General features: G+C 41.2%; 1 protein-coding gene and 1 pseudogene across 1 annotated transcript in view; both read right to left on the bottom strand.

Moving 5' to 3' along the window:
* Window positions 1-2,213: 2,213 nt before the first annotated feature.
* LOC125463031 (U6 spliceosomal RNA) lies at window positions 2,214-2,311 on the bottom strand (annotated as a pseudogene).
* A 4,094-nt stretch (window positions 2,312-6,405) lies between these two features.
* LOC125462838 (26S proteasome non-ATPase regulatory subunit 13-like) overlaps window positions 6,406-21,554 on the bottom strand; it is a 39,111-nt gene continuing 23,962 nt past the window's right edge. The window contains exons 9-13 of the mRNA XM_048553267.2: window positions 19,400-19,525; window positions 17,909-17,971; window positions 11,155-11,235; window positions 10,172-10,288; window positions 6,406-8,835 (exon numbers count right to left, since the gene is read on the bottom strand). Coding sequence (XP_048409224.1) covers window positions 8,740-8,835; window positions 10,172-10,288; window positions 11,155-11,235; window positions 17,909-17,971; window positions 19,400-19,525 — 483 coding nt within the window. The 3' untranslated portion in view covers window positions 6,406-8,739. The remainder of the gene's footprint in view (window positions 8,836-10,171; window positions 10,289-11,154; window positions 11,236-17,908; window positions 17,972-19,399; window positions 19,526-21,554) is intronic.

The following is a 21,554-nucleotide window of genomic DNA, read 5'->3' as shown; positions in this document are numbered from 1 at the left end:
AACTTTCCTTGGAAAGACAATGTATACAAGGTCCAGAGAAACATGTAGATAATTCCATGAATGACCTCCACAAATGTGGAGAACTATGACTATGATTTTTGAAATCAGATTTCATGAGGGACTGAATTATTGTTGGAATTATTGTTACATCTTTGACTGACGTATTAATTTCCAAAGAAGATGTGTCTTTTGAGAACTCTATTCAAATTGTGCTGGAAGTAAAAAACCAGGAAGACTCATGTTTAAATCTTGAGAAGAGGAGGGTGGCCTTACCACAGGAGGCCAACAGAAGCCATCTGCTATATCATCAGGTACAAAAAGTCTAAAGACAGATGAGATAAGCCAAAGTTCGGCTAAATAGAATATTAATAGAAAACTGTTGGTCATTTGCAGAAGATATGCATTAGTAGGAGACAATATGAAAGCAGCAAAAAGCAAAATGCTTATTTATACAGTGAGGTGAATTTCCTCCATAAGATATACTCACATTTCATAGAATCCCTACAGTGTGGTACAGGCCACTCAGCCCATTAAGTCCACATGGACCCTCCAAAGACCGCCACCCCCCGCAATCCCTTGAAGCCTGCACATCCCTTGACACGACGGGCAATTTAGCACGACCAAGCCACCTAACCTGGACTGTGGAAGGAAACCGAAACACCTGGAGAAGACATGTGCCTGAAGATGGAATTGAACATAGGTCCCTGGTGTGGTAGGCAGCAGCACTGGGTCACCATGCCAGGTTGACAATGTACTACATTTGAAAAGATACCAAAGACAGTCCTAGGGGAAGATAATGATCAAATTAATTCAGATTTGGCAGTGCCTGTTCATGTTCATGGACATCCCATTGATTTTAAACTTGATTTTGGTGCAGGTGTCACTGTCCTTTCAGATCAAATATCACGACTGAAGATGCAGTTATAATGTACAGAGATGAAACTAAATGGCATCAAGTAGAATGAATCTCAAGAAAAAAAGACATGCTACAAGTGACACCACAACCCAGAGAGCTTACTTGAGTCTAAAACATGTACATAATTTTCAAGCCACACTTCTCAATTTTTATTCTTGATACTTCTTGACCTCAGCACCCCTAAGGTCGCAGATGTTCAACTATTCCCAAGAGAAAATTGGATCAAAACCTGTCATCCAAAAGCAAGACATGGCCAGTGGAATATTTTATTGATCTTCTTAGACTCAAAGGCACAAAAATTGGAGCTGGAATATACTGAAATTGCTTAAGACCATAAGATAGAGGAGCAAAATTAGGCCATTTGGCACACTGAGTCTGCACTGCCATTCAATCATGCTGATATGTTTCTCAACCCCATTCTCCTGCCTTCTCCCTGCAACCCTTGACCCTTTCCCAATCAAGAGCCTATCTACCTCTGTCTTAAATACACTGAATGACCTGGCCTCCACAACCTTCTGCAACAATGAGTTCCACAGATTCTGGCTGAAGAAATCTTTCCTCAACTCAGCTCTAAAAGGGTCATCCCTTCACTCAGAGGCTGTGTCCTTGTCTCCCAGTCTCTCCTAATAGTGGAAAAATCTTCTCTATATCACTCTACCCAGGCGTCTCTGTATTCTGTAAGTTTCAATCAGATCCCGCTCATCTTTCTAAACTACATTGAGTACAGTCTTAAGTCCTCAATGGCTCCTCATCTGACAAGCCCTTCATCCCTGGGATCATTCTTTGAAGCTCCTCTGGACCCTGTTTGATGCCTGTACATCATTCCTTAGGTTTGGGAACCAAAACTACTCACAATATTCAAAGTGTATCCGACCAGAGCCGTATACAACCTCAGCAGTACATTTCCTCTCTTTTAGACTAACCCTCTTGAAATGAATGCTAACACTGCATTTGTCTTTCCAACCGCTAAGTGCCCTCAGTTCCAACATGAATAGTTCTGGTCCCTACACAGACACCTGTGGAACTCCACTAGTCACTGCCTGCCATCCTGAGAAAGACCCCTTTTACCCCACTCTCTGCTTTTTGCCAGTCAGCTAATTCTCTATCCATGCCAGTACCTTGCCAAAAACACCATGGGCTCTTATCTTATTTAACAGTTTCCTGTGCAGTACCTTGCCAAAGGCCTTTTGGAAATCCAAATAGATCACACTCAGTTCTCCTTTGTCTAACTTACTCATTACCTCCTCAAAGAACTCAAGATTTGTCAAACATGACCTTCTCTTGATGAAGCCGTGCTAATAGGAAAAAAAACTTCACAAATTTGTCATCCTTGCCTAGGGGCTATGCTAATCTTCTCTGTATTATCTGTATAGTATAAGCTTAAGTTGATTTAAGAGAATTATTTCATACTGTCAATGGGAAAGATGTTACAGACTTTACATCAGAAATGTGGAAATATTTTTCATTCCTATCACGAAAGAAAATCCAGAAGGTAAACTTCAGTAATTTATCAGGAGAAGCAAATAGTGAGAGCAAGAGGGGCAGTATTATCCATTTGAACTCATACTTCAATTTTTAATCTGTCAAAGAATTACTTGCATCAGAAACAAAGATTAAGTCAGCAGGAATCCTGCAGTAACACAATTGAGGGTGTAAAAATATCTAATTCATCAGTAGGATAACAGAGGGTGAATGAAGATGTCCAAACTAATCAACAAATGAACTAACATCTTACATTCTTTATTGCAGATTTTTCAGTGGATTGAGAGTCATATTTTGTCTGAACAAAATGAAAATTATCTGCAAACACCACCATGGAAATCAGATCAAAATCCATTGAGTCAGGAGGTAGTTAGATAGGCTTTGGCTCAGCACAAAGGAAAATTAGGGGTGTTTGTGATGCAGTGGTAATGGCCTTAGCTCTGGGGAAAGAGGCCCGTGTTCAAGTCCCAACTGCTCCAGAGGTGTGCAGTAACATCTCTGAGCAGGTTAATTAGAACAATATCTGCCAAGTCAAACATCAAAGTGGCAAGGAACATGGGCAAATGTGTGTATGGGGCTCTTGCAGTGATGTGTTCAAGTTCCACTTGTTCAAGCGGTGCGTGGTAACATCTCTGAGCAGGTTGATAAGAAAATATCACAGATTATAAGGGTTTTCAAAAGACTCAGCAAGGTTGGAGATAGGACTGTCTACAAGTCAGTGTGAATGGTACCACAACACACTGGGCTAATCTCTATATTAAAATACTGGCTCCATGAACTTTGATGTTAGAAGTTGGAGCAGCTATGAATGGGAACATTCCTCTGTGTTCTCTGTATCTTCTGTTGGTTAATGCAATGGTAGTGCCATCCTACATAATGTATTTGGTTCTTTAATTGCCCACAGAATTGATTATCGCTAAGCTGTTTCCTTAATGTGCATGAAGAATCGATACATTTTGAAAAATAGATACAGAAGGTGTCAATAAAAGATGGGCAGAGACTGAATCCACAGAGCCACCCAGTGGCTGAAGCCTGCGACTATGATGCGGCAGTTGATGTGGCAAATTTACTGGGAAATGCTGACGTTGCAATTTGTCATAGCAAATATTTACAGAACCAAAAACTGCTGCAATGTGAGGTATGATTTATAGATTAGAAGCAACATGCCCTATGAAAGAATGTAAATTTTACAACAGTGAATTTCATGGAATTTCACACAGGAACTTAATTTTCAGCTGAACAGGATGGATCAAGGCATGCGAGTTAAGACTTATAAATTCTGTACAGAATTTTAGTTAAATATCAGGATGTGAAATAACTTGGGAAACAGACTGGTGGAGCTGATTTGAACACAGGAGTTTGTCTGCATGGTAGTTTAAAGAGTGGAATTCTCAATGGAGGCTCCAAACACCACCACCGGTAGTTGTGTGTATTACAAACAGCAAATTAATTAAGTCATTCCCAGCTCCCAGGGAATATGGGAATTCATCACTGGAAAAAAATTGACACAAACACGTAATAGCTGGAAGAAAAGCAAAATTGGAGGCGCAATATGAGCACATGTAACTGTTTTAAACAATTTCTGTAGAAATTGTCTAAAGCACAGTTGGTGTTTCATAGAGAAGTTACTTCAGCATTTATTTATAAATGACAAGACATATTACAGGACCAGCCAGATAATGTGGGAATTGACAACCTACAGCAGTTCTAAGTGAGTCTTGAACAGGCATAAATACATGAGAATTAGGCCATTCAGCCCATTGAGTCTCCCCAGAATCAATGAGATAATGGCTGATCTAATAATCCTTAAATCCACTTCCCTGCCTTTTCGCCAAAATCTGATTCCTTTACTGACAAAAGGAAGTTTCACACTTGAACGATCCAGCCTCCACAGCCTTCTGTGGTAAAGAATTCCACAGATTCACTATCCTTTGACAAAAGAAAGTCCTCCTCACCTCTATATTAAAAGAGCATCCCATTCCTCTAATGTTATGCCCTCTCATCCTAGACTCTCCCACAAGGGGAAACAATCTCTCAGCATCTATCTTGTCAAATCCCCTAAGAATCTTGTATGTTTCAACAGAATTTCCACTTTCTTCTAAATTCCAATTCATACAGGCCCAATCTATTCAACATCTCACCATGAGAAATATCTTCATACCTGCGATAAATCGAGTGAACTTTCTATGGACTTCAGATTCTGGAGGGTTCCTGGAAGAGTACTACCAGATCATCCACTATCTGGAAAATAGAATTAGAATTGTAGGTGCTGGTTTTTGACAGGCACGGATATGATGGGCTGAAGGTCCATTTTCTGCACTGAGGATCTTTATGATTCTATGCAGCTATACCAATCAGGTCCAGGAGATATGTCAGCCATTATCCTCTCTGGTTTCCCACGTACATTTATTCTAGTGATAGTTAAAAGCATAATAAATATTGGATAAATATTACAAGTACAATCCAATTTTCACTTTCTTTCAAGTTCCCATGTCGAGACAAACTGAAGAAATTAAGATGAATTACGAGAAATTATTTGGAATCAATTAATGAGTTTATCTTCAGTGCAAGTACTTGAATGTATTTCATTTGTAATTATTCAGTTCATTAAGATATCTTTCAAGAAAAGATTTGAATACAAAAGTTGACAAAGGAAATAACATTAAATTAAAAACAAATAAAGACACCATTTTGGCCAAGGCAGAACATCTAATTCATTTAATCTTTGATATTTCTAAATATTGCAGTCTGGCTTTTAATTGGAAATTCACTAAAACTCATTAAGTCACTGCGCTGCCCAAAACACGTAAACTTTGGCAACCACCCTCCCATATTCAGTAATTAGAATTCTCAAGGGGGCTTTAACATCAACAATCAACTTTAAAAATTTGCATTTTTACTTTCACATCCCTCTATGACCTACTCCTTCTCTATCTCTAACCTCCTCTAGCCTTAAAGCCCTCTCAAATGTCTGTGCTCCTCTAACTAGGCTCTGAGCACTCCCAGTTTCAATCGCTCCAGTTAGTGCTTTGGCTTTCATTGCTCAAATCCCAAGATTAGGAATTCCCTACCTACACCTTTCTGCTTCTCTAGTCTACCTAATTACAAGAATAAGATGCCACAGATCTGTGATGAATTAGAGGTGTAATGAAAGGAAGAATGGTGACGACTTGAAACATTAACTATTTTCTCTATGGAGTAATGCCAGGCCTGCTGAGTTTCTCCAGCAATTCCTGGGTTTTGTTTTTAAAGGAAAGGAATTAATTTAGGAATGTTGCTATCAGACTCAAGGCACAGGTAGTATCACTACTGTGTGTAAACAGGCCATGCAACCCGATGAACCCACCCTGACTCTTCTCCCCTACCTTGTCCCCATTACCCTGCATTTCCCATGGCTAATCCACCTAATGTATGCAGCCCTGAACACCACAGGCAATTTAGCATGGCCAATACATATAACCTGTACATGTCTGGACTGTGGGAGGAAACTGGAGCACCTGGAGGAAACTCACACAGACACAATGACAATGTGTAAGCTCCACACAAAGACTGGCACCTGAGGATGGAATCGAAACCGGGCCCCTAGTGCTTCGAGACAGCAATGCTAACCACTGAGCCACTGTGCCACCCCCTGTAAGTGAAGAACATGAGTTGGGAGAAAGAGTAGGACATTTGGTGTTTTCCAGCCTGTTCCACCATTCAGTAAGACTGCAGCCGAAACAACTCAGGCTAACAAACCACCAAAATTGCACAGAAAGAGGCCTCACTAAGCTGGGAGGCACCAATATAGACAGACATGGTCTCCAACTCCCTCTGACAGTACGACAGCCTTTGGTAATAATCACTTTTTCACAATCTAAACAGTCATGAACACATACAATGTACTTGCACCCAGAATTTGTGTGCACGCTCTTGCGTGTTTGTGTGAATACATGTACCCTCCTTTTAATTTGTAGTTAAAAACTTAAAATAAAGTTAAACTTAAAATAACCAACAATGAAGCTTCATTCCTAAACTGATTGAGGTTAGTTTATTGCAAAATACTGCTCACTACTAACAAAATAGCTGGAAGGATGAAATGCAGATAAGGAAATTCGATACTTATAAAATTGACATTTCACTTTCTTCAGATAGAGCTGCAGGTCTGCAACTTGCAATAGAAGGACTGCTCGTCTGGTGTGAAGGGTTGAGGTTGAAGATAAACTATGATTGCGTCCGTAGTCAAACAGTCTTAAGCTTTAACTTGTGGATGGACACAGCCAGTTGAGCAGCCTCAGGCAGTGACTAGCACCAATTTCTACCCTTACCTTCTTCAATGGCTTCAGCTGTATTCTTACCCAAATACACTTACATACTCAGCTTGAGTACTAGAAACATTGCTTTTATTATACTGGATGAAATCAAACCTAAACTTAAATCTAAAGGTCTCTTTTACTTCCTGGTTCTGTTGGTCATGAGGCCCCATTGTCACAACCACAATACAATAGGATGAACTTGCTCTTCTGAAGAAGTGTCATGGCTCTTCAAGACCACTGCCACATTACCTTCCCATGCAACTGCAAATCACACTTGCCCTTTTACATCTTTGTCCTCACTGTCCAAGGTCCCAAATATACCCAATGAAGATTTACATGTAATTTCACGCTAGTCTCCTGTATTTGCCACTTACGTGGGTCTCCTCTACATTGGCAAGACCAAATGTAGCCTGGGTGATTGTTTTGTGGAGCATCTCTGTGCGTTCACAAGAATAAGCCTGACCTTCCAGTTGCTCGTCATTTGTTCTGGGCACCTCACCATCTATTGTACTCTTTTTCTCCCCACCTTTGACAACATAAAACCTATCATTTTCCAGTTCTAAAAGTAGTCACAGATCGTGAACACCCCTACCTTTGTTTCTCTCTCCACAGATGCAGACATTGAGTTCTTCCAACACTTCCTGTTTTGATAACAGACCTTAATTGGGCACTGTTCTTTGACAAAGCAAGGTGCATTTATTTTGTTTTTCTGAAGAAATCTTCAGTGAGAAGCTTCACTACCCTGGATCAAAGTTTGTGTACTCTTTTGCAAACATTCTTGGAATAAAAATTTGGAATTCTGAATATCACATTAACTGTCTTTAAGATTTAAACTTCTGGGTCTCATTACCAAAAAGAAAATCGCAATGGTGGAAGAGCAAGTCATTGAATGTGAAGTTCAGGAACTGTGCCATTGCAATATTTGCTGATGAGCAAAAATATTTTTATGAGCATTAATTTCCTCATGCACATTTATAGTTGTTACTACATTAAATCAAGCAGTTTCAATGCTCGTCACCATGGAGAATGTCAAAAAGGGATAACATTCGAAAAGTGAAACTCAAATTAATCACTGGACTCGTTGTGGAACTTTCCTCCTCTAGTTGGAGTGCTGTGGGGTGGCTATAAAGATATCTTCTATTACTAGTCAGAAAAGTTTGGCAGGCCACTCATTATCTTTCCAAGCTTCTGACTGGCATTTCTCTCTCAGATGCTTTCCTCATGCTTATGGGTAAAGTTCCTCCAACATCAAGCACTGCAACAAAATTTGCATAATACTGGGAGGCTCAGAAGATAGGACAGTACATTCAAGGATTGTGTTTTAACGTCTATACTCAATGGAGTTTAGAAGGATGAGTGGGGATCTAATTGAAAGCTTAGAGAATACTGAACGGCCTGGATAGTGTAGACATTGGGAAGATGTTTCCATTGGTAGGAGAGACTAGGACTCGAGGACACCCTTATAGTAAAGGGACGACCCTTTAGAGCAGGGATGAGAAACTTCAGCCAGAGGTTGGTGAATCTATGGAATTCACTGGCACAGAAGGCTATGGAGGTCAGGTCATTGAGTATATTTAAGACGGAGATAGATAGGTTCTTGATTGTCAAGGGGATCAAGGGTTATGTGGAGAAAGTGACAGAATTAGGTTGAGAAACTTATCAGCCATGATTGAAAGGCAGAGCTGACTCAATCGGCAAAAAGGCCGAATTTCTGCTCCTACGTCTCATGGTCTAAATGGCCTACTCCTGTCCCTATTTCTTTAGTATTTCCCTGAACTAGATTCAGAATTGTTCACTTATGGGGGCTAGCAACAAAACTAGTAAAATGCATTGTCAAAACATTTATAACCTTAACTACGCAAATGCATTGAATTAACAAATCTCATGTTCTGTGTAAACACACAAAAGGATATTTGTTTATTTAAATTTCACAAGGAAATAACAGAACTAACTTGCTTTTGCAGCAAACAAAACATTAGAACAGTACTATTTTTAAACATTAGCATCAACAAACACAAACTCAAATCACATGAGGGCAGTGGGGTTTCAACCAAGAACTTCATGTGCGTGGTCTTCAACGAGGATGGAGATATTCTTCACATCAGCACACCAAGCTTCCAGCCGCTCCTTCATACCAGATACCTAAAGGTTCAATCATACACTCACACACTAAACATAAACAGTAATCAACAGGATAGTACCACCTCCCACAGAAACAGCCTAAAGTTATACTGGGATGCATTTGGATGGTGTAAACACCTGCCCACAGCAAAGGTTTAAGATTGACTGTAAAACTTTGATTGAATATTTACAGACAGTAGCTTCTATAGAATAGGTAGAGAATGACAAAAGGCCGTGTCCAGAAATGCAATGCTAACTTACTAATGGAACTGTCGTTATACTAAACACTGTATTTACATTAGCTTCTGCAGCATGAAGGCTTCCCCAATCCACTATGCAGTGGGTGCCGGTTCACCAAACACATGCATGAGGGTCCCTAGTTAGCTCTGAACTCATTGAATGAGTGGCATAAAGGCCATTTTTAAAATTATTTTTGGTTGTGACTGAAAGGGGAATAAGGATGTTTTTAAAAACCAAGGAAATTTAGAAGGGATTGCTGTACTTAAGTGCCATAGGGAGGCAAAAGGTCAGTGAGGGTTAATTGCTGGCCAAGGGAAATGCATTACATCCAGCTAAATGAGGAGGCTTATGTTTAACAACTCTGCCTGAGCACCAATTGGTGCCGTCAGCTTGAATTATGTGCTGGAGTCTCTGAGCCCATAGAAACTTCCATATTTTAACTCTATGTAGGGAAAGCTAAATTTAAGTCAACTTCAATTGATTCGATTCCATAGTGAGTGATGCTGTCGGCTTATGACTCACTAGATGATTTTGGCAGGTGTTTTTAAGCCAATTATTTTTGAGGAACACAACACTGTGACAACGTATCCCAGGCAGCTCATGTAAGCCAGTGAATAAATTCTTTCAATCCAGTAGCCAGGCTCAATTGCTTCTTTTACAGTAAGGCAGGAGAACAACTCAAGAACAGTTAACATTTCAATTCCAGTGACCCTTTTTCAGAACAGTGTGGTGCTTGCTTTCTCTGTACAGACATCGCAAAGTCTCTCCAGCAATTTCTTATGTTTCATATTTCCAGCATTAGCAGTTCTTTACTTTTATTGAGTTCTGTTCAACTCCTCAAACCTATACTTCTAATTACATCATAATTTCTTTGTCCCTCCTCTCTAAATTGCTGTCTTTTTTTCCACATCCTTGTCACCCTTAACAACTATGTATCCACCAGAGTCTCTAAAATTTCAGTTGGCAATGCCATCCAGAACTTTGGGCTAAAGGACTCCAAATTTTCACTACACCATGTGGAAAATGTGCTTCCTAATTTGTGGGCTTAAATTAAAAAAAAACAAGCTGATGGCTGTTTATATGCAACTGTGAAACTGAAGGTTATTTGAAGATTTACCTGCTGCAGGTCCATGACTCGTGGCTGAACCCAGGTCATGTGAACTTTATGGTCCACCTCATCAATGCTCCCTTTCACTAGGCCCGCAGAGAGTGCTTTCATCACCAGCATTTCAACCTGACAGAACAGAACAAGAACTAAAACAGTATGTGAACTACCTCCTATCAGCCAGTTTAATAAATCCCACCTTCACAGATGCTTGCTAAGGTCAATTTCCCCTGTGTAGTGCCAGACAAAAAGAAATGCAACATGGAGAGGAGAAGAGGGTAGTTTGTGGGTCAGTTGCCAGCAAACTAATTGTGCCGATCACTCAATTAAAGTGAAGAACAAGGTTATCTTCCTATGTGGGTTTACAGTAGATTTCAGGAGTGCTATGGTTAAACCCCACCCCATAGCCGAAACAGCTAGGCGGTTAAAAGTCAAAAAGGATAAAAATGCAAAGTCAAAAGCTCAAATTTCAGAAATCATATGCAGTTCTATCAGGCAGAGGAGTTCTCACCTAGATACCATTTAAGGAAGAAGCCGATAAAACACAGACGCACAAGAAATAAGCCATCCTGCAACTAGTAATGACAGAGCTGGCCAAAACTGTAGGCCTTTTGGTTATTAACTGTTATTCAATAGAGCTAACTTCAACATCTTAAGGGTTCCTCTACATTTTAGACACAGTATACCTTCTGTATTGAATGGAAACTGGCAAAGCACCTCCACCTATGTACAAACTTTAAGGCTCACACTACCAGGATTTTGCTCTGCAAAGTAATAGAAATGCAGAGGAAATGGCAGTAGAAAGATTTAATCTACCCAGGTTGTTTACGTGCTAACTTGAAGTTATACATTTCAAACACAAAAATGGAGAAATGTTGGAGACCTCTAGAATTGGGGTCTATCGTGACTGGATGTGGGAGAAAGGATTGGACAGGGTTTCACCAGAGACCAGCCTCTGCGCAAACAGTGACTTAAATGATCAGCTTCAAACTCACCTCATTGACAGATACCTTGGCCTGGTGGGATACTTCCTGGAATGTCATTTGCCGGTGGTTTGCTGGTCTTGTAAACACCATCTCAGAAAAACAAAGAACTTCAATAAAAACAACAAATACTAGCTGATTAGATAATACTGGTAATTTGCACTATGGACAGGTTTAATCAGAGGATGGTCACTTGCACTGTACACCTCTCCATCATACAGCCACCCAGTTTTGCCTTTTACTGCTTTCAATGGAAAAGGAAGAATTTGGCATGATGTCTACAGGAGAGGGATGGTAAAGAAAGAAAACTCTATAATCACTACTTGCCCTGCCCAGACCTCCACATAAACAAAATAGTATGATTACTAGAAATCTGAAACAGAAACCTCAGGTACTGGAAATGCTCAGCAGGTAGACAGCATCTGTTGAGAGAGAAACACAGTTTACACTTTAGGATAATGATCAAACTGATGAAATATTGTCCTGAAACGTTGACTTCTCGCCACATATGTTGCCAAACCTGCATACTTCCAACATTTCTATTTTTATTGCAAAAGACCAGAGTTCACTAATGGCAGTGAGGTTCAGAAAAGAATCTAGAAACAAACCACAGGATATGAGACCCCTTTGTAAATAATTACAGATCTAATTAGCATAGTGAGCAGTTGGTCACTGTTGAGATTTCAAGGGCCCAGACTGCTCAACCGTTCCTGACAGTTGTAAAGTCAGTTCTGGGAACACATTTTAAAATCACAGCAATCAATTAATTTGCAAAAGCCTTAAGATACTGGGTTCCTTCAAACAATCTCCCCAGTGAATTATGATAGCCCACCAGTACTATGCGTAATGGGATAAATGTGCTGTCTTCTACTTAGATTAGTGGCTTAAAGCAGGACTAAGCATTTTCACAGCTACTGTGGCAATTGTAACCACCCTGGCTTCTCAATTTTTAAAAAAACTGCGTTAGGGTCATTTGCTTTAATAAAATGTCTCAGACCTTGGTCAGGAATCACACCACTGGTCTTGCTACTTTTAAACAAAGTTACAGCACAGATTCGGAGCTGTCAAAATTAGTGCCGGGAGATGACAGCCTGCTTTTTAACCTGTGGTTAGCAGAAGCCAACTGGGAGAGACAGAGAACTTGCAGACACTTTAGACCAAGGTCACACTTCCCTCAGCAGTCAAACAACTCAGTTTTATCAAATGTGATAAAGTGCCCTCAATAAAATCTATTTCCTTAAACTTTCAGATGGGCATTTCTGGCATTGCTAGCAGCATTTATTAGCCTTCCTTCAAGGAGCAGCTTGATATAACCGAGGGACCTCCTCGCCCACTTCAGCAAGCAAGTAACAGTCAATTATACTAATTAAGACCATAAGATATTGGAGTAGAATTAGGCCAATCACGTTTGAAGTTTCTCCAACATCTTCTCCGGCCTTCTCCCCATAACCTTCGGGCCCTTTAATCATGGATATATCTCTGTAGTAAATACCCTCAATGATTTGGCCCCCACAGCCCTCTGTGACAATGAGTTCCACAGATTCATCACCCTCTGGCTGAAGACATTCCTCCTCATCTCAGTTCTAAAGGGTTGTCCCTTCATTCAGAGGCTGTGCCCCGCCCTAGTCTCTCCTACTAGTGGAGAGATCTTCTCCACATCCACTTCCCCACCTCCCCAGCCTCAGTATTCTGTAAATTTCAGTGAAATCCCCACCAACAACCCCACCTCCACCCCCAATCCTACTAAACTCTATCAAATACAAAACCACAGTCCTCAACTACTTCTCATACGACAAGTCTCTTATCCTCAGGATCATCTTGTGAAGCTCCTCTGAACCTCCTCCAAGGCCAGCACATCCTTTCTTAGATACAAGGCCAAAAATTGCTCACAATATTCCAAATACGATCAGAGCATTATACTACCCCAGCATTACATCTCTTCTCATGTATTCTAACTATCCTTAAGCGAATGCCTAAAATTGCACTAGATTTCCTAACTGACAATTGAACTGGTACGTTAACCTTAAGAGAATCCTGAACTAGTATTCCCAAGTCCCTCTGTGCTTCCGATTGCCAAAGCTTTTCCCCATTTAGAAAACAGTCCTCACTTCTATTCTTCTTACCATAGTGCACAACCATACACTTTTCCACATTGTATGTCATCTGCCACATTTTCCCCCCCACTCTCCTAGCCTGTCAAAGTCCTCCTGCAGCTTCCCAACTTTCTCAACAGAACACGCTCCTCTACTTACGTTTGTGTCATCTGCAAACTTAGCAACAATAATCTCAGTTCCTTTGTTCAGATTGCTAAAATATGACATAAATAGCTTGGTCCCAACACTGGTCCTTGCAGAACTCCACCAGTCACTGGCTGCCACCCTGAAAAACACCCCTTTATCCCTACTTGCTGCCAGTCAGCAAATCTTGTATCCAGGCGAGTACCTTGCCCTTAACATCAAGGGTTCTCATATCTTAGCAAGCTGCCTGCTGTGTGGCAAATTGTCAAAGGCCTTCTGGAAATCCCAACAGACCACATCCATTGGCTCTCCTTTGTTTAACTTGCTCATTACCCCCTCAAAAGTATTCTAACAAATTTGTCAGGTAGGACCTCCCCTTGAAGAAGTCGTGCCTCAATTTCATCACTAATAATAAGTCTAAATTCTTACCAATGACCAAGGTCAGGTTAATCCTCTTCCAGTCTTCTGCCTCCTTCCCTTCTTAAACAGGAGTGTTACACTGGCCATTTTCTAGTCTTCTGTGACTCTCTGACTCCAGTGACTCCTGAAAGATCAGCCCTCCACTATCTCTTCAGCTATCTCGTTCAGGACCCTGGGGTATAGTTTGTCTGGTCAGGATGATTTAAACAACTTTCAGCTTTCTCAGCACCTTCTCCTTAGTAATGGCCAATACACTCACCTCTGCCACAGTTCTCTTGAAGTTCTGATATGCTACTGGTGTCGTCTGTGAAGAACTGATGCAAAATACCTATTCAATTCCTCTGCCAATTCTCTGTACCCTATGCGTACTTCTCCAGCCTCATTTTCCAGTGGTCCAATGTCTAGTCTTATCTGTTAAAGATCTATAACAGTCTCTTGCAATCTTCTTTTTTTTAAAAAGATTAGATCCCGTACATTGTGGAAACAGGCCCTTTGGCCCAACAAGTCCACACCGCCCCTTGAAGCATCCCACCCAGACCATCCCCCTATAAACCACATACCCCTGAACACTACGGGCAATTTAGCATGGCCGAGCCACCTAGCCTGCACATCTTTGGACTGAGGGGGAAACCGGAGCACCCAGAGGAAACCCACACAGACACGGGGAGAATGTGCAAACTCCACACAGACAGTCACCCGAGGCGGGAATTGAACCCGGGTCGCTGGTGCTGTGAGGCTGCAGTGCTAACCACTGAGCCACCGTACCGTTATATTATTAGCTAGCTTATCCTCATAGTTCATCTTGTCCCCTCTCCTTGCTTTAAGTAGTTATCTACTAGTTTTAAAGGCTTCCTAATCCTCCAACTTCCCACTAATCTTCACCACAGGTATGCTTTTACTTTTGCTTTATGCTATCCTTTGTTAGCCAAGATTGTGGCACCATCCCTCTAGTATGTTTCTCCTTCCTTAGGATAGATTTCTGCTGTGCTTCCCGAATTATCCCAAAAACTCCTGCCAATGCTGTTTCACCATCTTCCCTGCTAGGCTCCCCTTCCAATCAACTGTGGTCAGCTACTCCCTCATGTCTTTGTAGTTACCTTCACTTAATGGTAACACCGTTACATTCGATTCCAGCTTCACCCTCTCAATAGAATCCACCCTGTGGTTTATGGGGGTATGTGGGTTATAGGGGGATGGTCTGGGTGGGATGCTTCAAGGGGCGGTGTGGACTTGTTGGGCCAAAGGGCCTGTTTCCACAATGTAGGGGAACCCCAGGGGTTCATTCCTCTTATAATCCCTAATCTAGTCTGCCTCATTACACACCAAGTCCAGAACCGCATGTTCTCTAGTGGGCTGTACCACAAGTTGCTGCAAAAACCTATCTCAAGAACATTCACAAATTCCTTTCCCTGGGATCTGCTACCAAACCAACCTGATTTTCCCAGTCCACCTGCATATTGAAGTTCCTTGTAAATATTGAAAAAGTGCATTCCTTAGATGCCTTTTTAATCTTCCAATTTATTTTCTGCCCTTACTACTGCCAGGAGGCCTGCACACAACTCCCATTAGCATCTTTTTTCCTTTGCAGTTCCTCAACTGGAGTCGTACCCGAGGACTGGAGAGAGGCAAATGTAATTCCTCTCTTCAAGAAAGGAAATAGGGAAATCCCCGGCAATTACAGACCAGTAAGTCTCACGTCTGCCATCTGCAAGGGTTAGAAAGGATTCTGAGGGATAGGATTTATGATCATCTGGAAGAGCATGGCTTGATTAAATGCAGTCAACACGGCTTTGAGGGGGGCAGGTCATGCCTCACAAACCTTAGAGTTCTTTGAGGATGTGGCTAGAAAAGTTGATGAGGGTCAAGCTGTGGATGTGGTGTATATGGACTTCAGCAAGGCATTTGATAAGGTTCTCCATGGTAGGCTCATTCAGAAGGTCAGGAGGAATGGGATACAGGGGAACTTAGCTGTCTGGATACAGAATTGACTGGCCAACAGAAGACAGCGAGTGGTAGTGGAAGGAAAATATTCTGCCTGGAAGTCAGTGGTGAGTGGGGTTCCACAGGGCTCTGACCTTGGGCCTCTACTGTTTGTAATTTTTATTAATGACTTGGATGAGGGGATTGAAGGATGGGTCAGCAAGTTTGCAGACGACACGAAGGTTGGAGGTGTCATTGACAGTATAGAGGGCTGTTGTAGGCTACAGTGGGACATTGGCAGGATGCAGAGATGAGCTGAGAGGTGGCAGATGGAGTTCAACCTGGATAAATGCGAGGTGATGCATTTTGGAAGGTCGAATTTGAAAGCTGAGTACAGGATTAAGGATAGGATTCTTGGCAGTGTGGAGGAACAGAGGGATCTTGGTGTGCAGATACATAGATCCCTTAAAATGGCCACCCAAGTGGACAGGGTTGTTAAGAAAGCATATGGTGTTTTGGCTTTCATTAGCAGGGGGATGGAGTTTAAGAGTCGTGAGATCTTGTTGCAGCTCTATAAAACTTTTGTTAGACCACACTTGGAATACCGCGTCCAGTTCTGGGCGCCCTATTATAGGAAAGATGTGGATGCTTTGGAGAGGGTTCAGAGGAGGTTTACCACGATGCTGCCTGGGCTGGAGGGCTTATCTTATGAAGAGAGGTTGACTGAGCTCAGACTTTTTTCATTGGAGAAAAGGAGGAGGAGGGGGAACCTAATTGAGGTATACAAGATAATGAGAGGCATAGGTAGAGTTGATAGCCAGAGACTATTTCCCAGGGCAAAAATGGCTAACATGAGGGGTCATAGTTTTAAGCTGGTTGGAGGAAAGTATAGAGGGGATGTCAGAGGCGGGTTTTTACACAGAGTTGAGAGAGCATGGAATGCGTTACCAGCAGCAGTTGTGGAAGCAAGGTCATTGGGGACATTTAAGAGACTGCTGGACATGCATATGGTCACAGAAATTTGAGGGTGCATACATGAGGATCAATGGTCGGCACAACATCGTGGGCTGAAGGGCGTGTTCTGTGTTCTAACCCCAAAGATACTATGCCTTCTGACCCCTACCCCTCCACTATTCAGTTTAAAGCCCAACACCCTGCCCCAAACTATTTAGTTTAAGGCCTTATCCACAGCCCTAGTTATGTGATTTGCCAGGACTCTGGTCCCAGCATAATTCAGGTGAAGCCTGTCCCATTGGAACAGCTCCATCCTTCCCCAGTACTGGTCCCAATATCCCACAAATTCAAACCTGTTTCTCCCGCACCAAGCTTTGAGCCACACATTTATCTCTTTAAATCTTGTGCCAATTAGCTCATGGGTCAGGTTGTAATCTGAGAATACTACCTCCTCTTGGTTCTGCTTTGTAAATTTAGCCCCTAGCTGTTTATATTCCTTCAGCAGAACCTTTTTCTTCTTTCTAACTTTATCACTGGTACCTGCATGGACCGCAACAACGGGATCTTTCCCATCCCACTCTAGGTTCCTCTGCAGCCCTGATGAGATATCTGAACCCAGACACTAGGCAGGAACCCAGGCACCAGCAAGCAACATAGCCTTTGAAACTCCTGTTCCTGGCCAGTGTCTATTCCCCCTCACTATCCTATCCAGGACAACAGTGACATTTTTCTTTCCTACCCCACTCTACAATGATTCCCCGTACCATGGTGCTCTGATCAGTTTGCTCATCTACACCTGAAGTCTCTGATGTCTTATGATGGTCATTACTGAATCAGTTGGCTTTGATACAAACAGCCTATGGTCGATTTTACTCATGCATCTTTTTCAAGCATGCATTCAAGTTCTCGAGCTGCTAAAGTGGGGCTAGAAGCCCTTGACTCCAGACTATGAATTCATGACTTCAGGTCAATATACATGATGTTACTGGACTGGTAAACTGCAGCAACCACACCAGCAAGAAAGAAACAGTTGCCAGGCAATTCTCATTTTGAAACATTTGAATATATAAATTAGGAGCTGAAGTAGGCCATTCAGTCCCTCAAGCCTGTCCTCGGTTCAGTAAGACTGAATATTAAAATCAAATTCAGGACTGAAAAATCCTAGAAAGTGTTTATTGCAGATTAACCATTCACCACTGATATTACCAGAGCATCTTGGTAGCTGCAGAACTTACCTCCATCAGGCACAGCAGCTGCAGTTTCTCTTTCAATCGTTGTTCATTATTGGCTAGGTCAGACTGTCAGAGAAGAAGAGATAAATTAGTGCCTATGTCACTATTACATATAACAAGGGTTTGGCTTGGCTGGGCCAGTTTTTCTGACCATACTTCCTGCTTGGATAATAAACATTATAATGTTCAAGTACACTTCAGGTGAATCAAATAAAGGAAAACAGCAGTTCCCACCCCTTGTTGGGAACACCACCCCTTGGTCTTCCTCACTGTACTATGTCTGAGTTTCTAGAATTTCCTTACATCAGGCAAAGCAGTTTGAGTTTCTCCTTCCATCTCTCAACTATGGTAAAAATAGCTGTTGCTTTAGAAAGAAATCCTGGTAATTGTTCTATCACTTCACTCTGTTCTCCAAGTGAAGACAGGGAAAACATGAAAATTTACATATCGTTATGTATCTCCTCCCTGCTTCAGCCCATCTGCTACTGAAGCTCTCAACTGTGTTTTCGTCACCAGACTGTACGACTGAAGGCTACTCTCCCATCCTGAAAATTCCTCTCCCAGCTTCAGTACATCCTGTTGCCCATAACCAGACTTATACCAAGGTCCCTGCCCTTAACTCGGCCAATTATCTTAAAGAGGTTAGGCATGGCAGAAAGACTCCACCAGATTCCACTTTCATTATCTGCCACAAACTTGCTCTTCCAGAATCACGATCATGAACCCGAACACTGGAAATTATTTTTGTGCTAGCCTAGAGTTGCCAAGACCAGCCACTTTGAACTACTGCTATCTCATGCAGTATCAGTAATCAAGTTGGGAACTTATCTAATCTGCATGGATCAGAACCACATTTAGCTCCACAAAACATCAGATCATAATATCATTAGTTGCTGTGGCACTGATTCTTGCTCATACTGTCAAAGGCCCCTTTTCCTCTAAGACCAGCTCATCAGCAAGCTTTCCGCATCTAAAGACAGAGTGTAGCAATTGAGTGTGTTTGGAACATAACATAGTAAAGACTGATTCCCATATCTGCCTTTTTAACAAAAACTTTCTGTCCATTACCTCATTGCAATAACGGTATGAATACATTTATTCTACTGATTCTGTGTATTTACTCCAGCACCAAAATTGCTGATAAAACAGGCCCATACTTACACAGATGGAACCAGTGACATCAGGTGACCAAGACAGGGGTCAGGGTTTGTCCACACGTGTGCTGCTGATGTCATCACAAGCAGATTGCCATATCTTGATTTCACATTATATTCACTGTTGCCTGAAAATGCTCCAATTGCATTTCAGGCAAAGGTTCTGAATTTGGAGTTTATCAGGTTTCCCTGCGCATAGTATGTCTGTTCTAATCACGTCATTCAATAAAGATTTCACTATCATACATTATATAAGTCGTCCTGCAATTTTAACTCTTAAGCCATATATTTAACAGTTATTTGGCTAAATGTTATAGAATGACAGGAAAATTCAACATGCCTGAGCTCCCCAGTAAGTTTTCAGAGAGAAAAAGGTCTCCACATCCCCACTATTGAAAGCATACAGAGTATCAATCAACCATTGGTTCTCTGTATCACGCAACGAATCCAAGATTGGGTGCATCAGCTGCAAAATATGAAGTAGTTGTATCACCACAGTAATGTTGTCATCACAAGTTAGTTTCAAAGGATGCCTGTAATTGTCAACAACTTCCAAATATACAAAAGACATTTTGCCCAGTAAAATAAACTTGAAACAAACTTTAAATTAAAAGAAAACTACTGTAGATGCTGGAGATTTGAAATAAAACATATTGGAGAAAATCAGCTGGATTAGTAGCATCTTTGGAGACAAGAACATAGTTAAAATTGAATCCAAAATGATATTTTTCCCAAGCTGAAGAGAGATGAAAATGTGATGGGCTTTATGATATGGAAAAATCTACAGAATAAGAAGCAGAAAGCAAAGTCAGGGAAGGATTAGGGCAAGAATCAAAGGTGTCAGAACAAAAAGCAGAGGGAATGCTAAAGGTTGTGAAGAAGGAATAAAGCATTGGGCCAGAGTAGGCATTAATAAAGTTCAGAATAAAGTTCAACTTAAAAGCAAAGCATGCAAACAATTTGAATATATGAACAAAAGGACAAGAGTAGGCAATTCAGCCCCTTGAGCCTGTGCTGCCTATTCCTGCATTCTCACCTATTCCTGCTTTCAACCCTTTAATTAATGAGGACCTATTTACCTGTGTTCAAATTATTCAAGTATCTTGCTTCACCATCTTTACAGGAAGAGAGCTCCAAAGATGATCAATCCTCAGAAATTTGTTATAATTGGTCAACACCTGATTTATAAAACCCCTTGACCGTGAGTCTCCCATAAGAACAACCACTCTATCAACATAATCCTTCCAAGATCTTTTAGAATCTTATATTTTTAATCAAGTTGCCCTCCAGCTCTCCAGCAGATACAAGCCTAGACTGCCCAACTTGTCTTCATAAGTTAACCCACTCACTCCATGCATTCTGGTAAACCTTCCTTGAACAAGTTCCAACATAATTACATCCTTCCTTAAATAAGGTGTCAAATACTGTGCTCATTTTTACAGATGTGAGACCACATCTGGAGTACTGAAGCATAAGTTCTCTACTTTTGTATTCCATACCCCTTGTGATAAATGATAAAATAGAATTAGCTTTCCTGATTACTTGCCATACCTGCACACTAACCTTTTATGATACATGCACTAGGACACCCTGATACATCTCAAAGCCGTTCAAACTCTTGGCATTTAGAGAAAAAACAATTTTTTATTCTTCCTGCTAAATGGACAATGTTACATTTGTCCCAATATTCAGCCTTTGCCCACTCACTTAACATTGAAGTATTTTTCTGTAACTTCCTTATGCCATATTCACAACTTACTTTCCTATCACGAAGTTTATGTTGTTCACCAAGTTTCATTTGTTTCATCAAAATTCTCCAGAAATTGCGAACAGTTGAAACCAGAGCACTGATCCCCATGGCATATCAAATGTTATATCTGGACAACCTGAAAAAGACATTATGCTATCTGTTCACACAGGCAATCTTCCATCCATTTTCACACCATGAGCTTTCTATTTCCACTATAACCTTTGGTATCACACTTCAAATACCTTCTGGAATTCCAAGTCCTATACCTCCAAATGTTCTCCTTTCTCCACAGAACTTGTTACCACCACAAAGGACTCCTACAGGTTAGTCAAACATGATTTCCCTTTCACAAACTTATGTTGATTCAGTCTGATTACCCTGAACTTAAAGAAGATTTACTAGGAGACTTAGATGATAGCATCAATGATTTTTTCCTATGACATATAGATGACAGTTAAGCTAACCGACCTGTACTATCCTTTTATGGTCTTCCACCCTTTGAATAAGAGCTGCATTTGCTGTGTTTAATCTGATGAGATTAATATATCTGAATCAAGGGGGGTTTGGAAAATTGAAAACAATACATAAACTCTCACTAGCTTCTTTTAAAAATCAGCAGTCCAACAGGGCATGGAGACTTGTCAGCCCACGACTCCAATTGTTTTAATCAAGACTACTTCACTGGTGATTTTCTATGTTTCTGCCGTCTGTGCCACTGCCTGGTTTATCTCCATTTCTGGGATGT

Source organism: Stegostoma tigrinum, chromosome 21 (assembly GCF_030684315.1).
Source record: "Stegostoma tigrinum isolate sSteTig4 chromosome 21, sSteTig4.hap1, whole genome shotgun sequence".
Lineage (NCBI taxonomy): Eukaryota > Metazoa > Chordata > Chondrichthyes > Orectolobiformes > Stegostomatidae > Stegostoma > Stegostoma tigrinum.
This window is presented reverse-complemented; position numbering and strand designations above follow the sequence as displayed.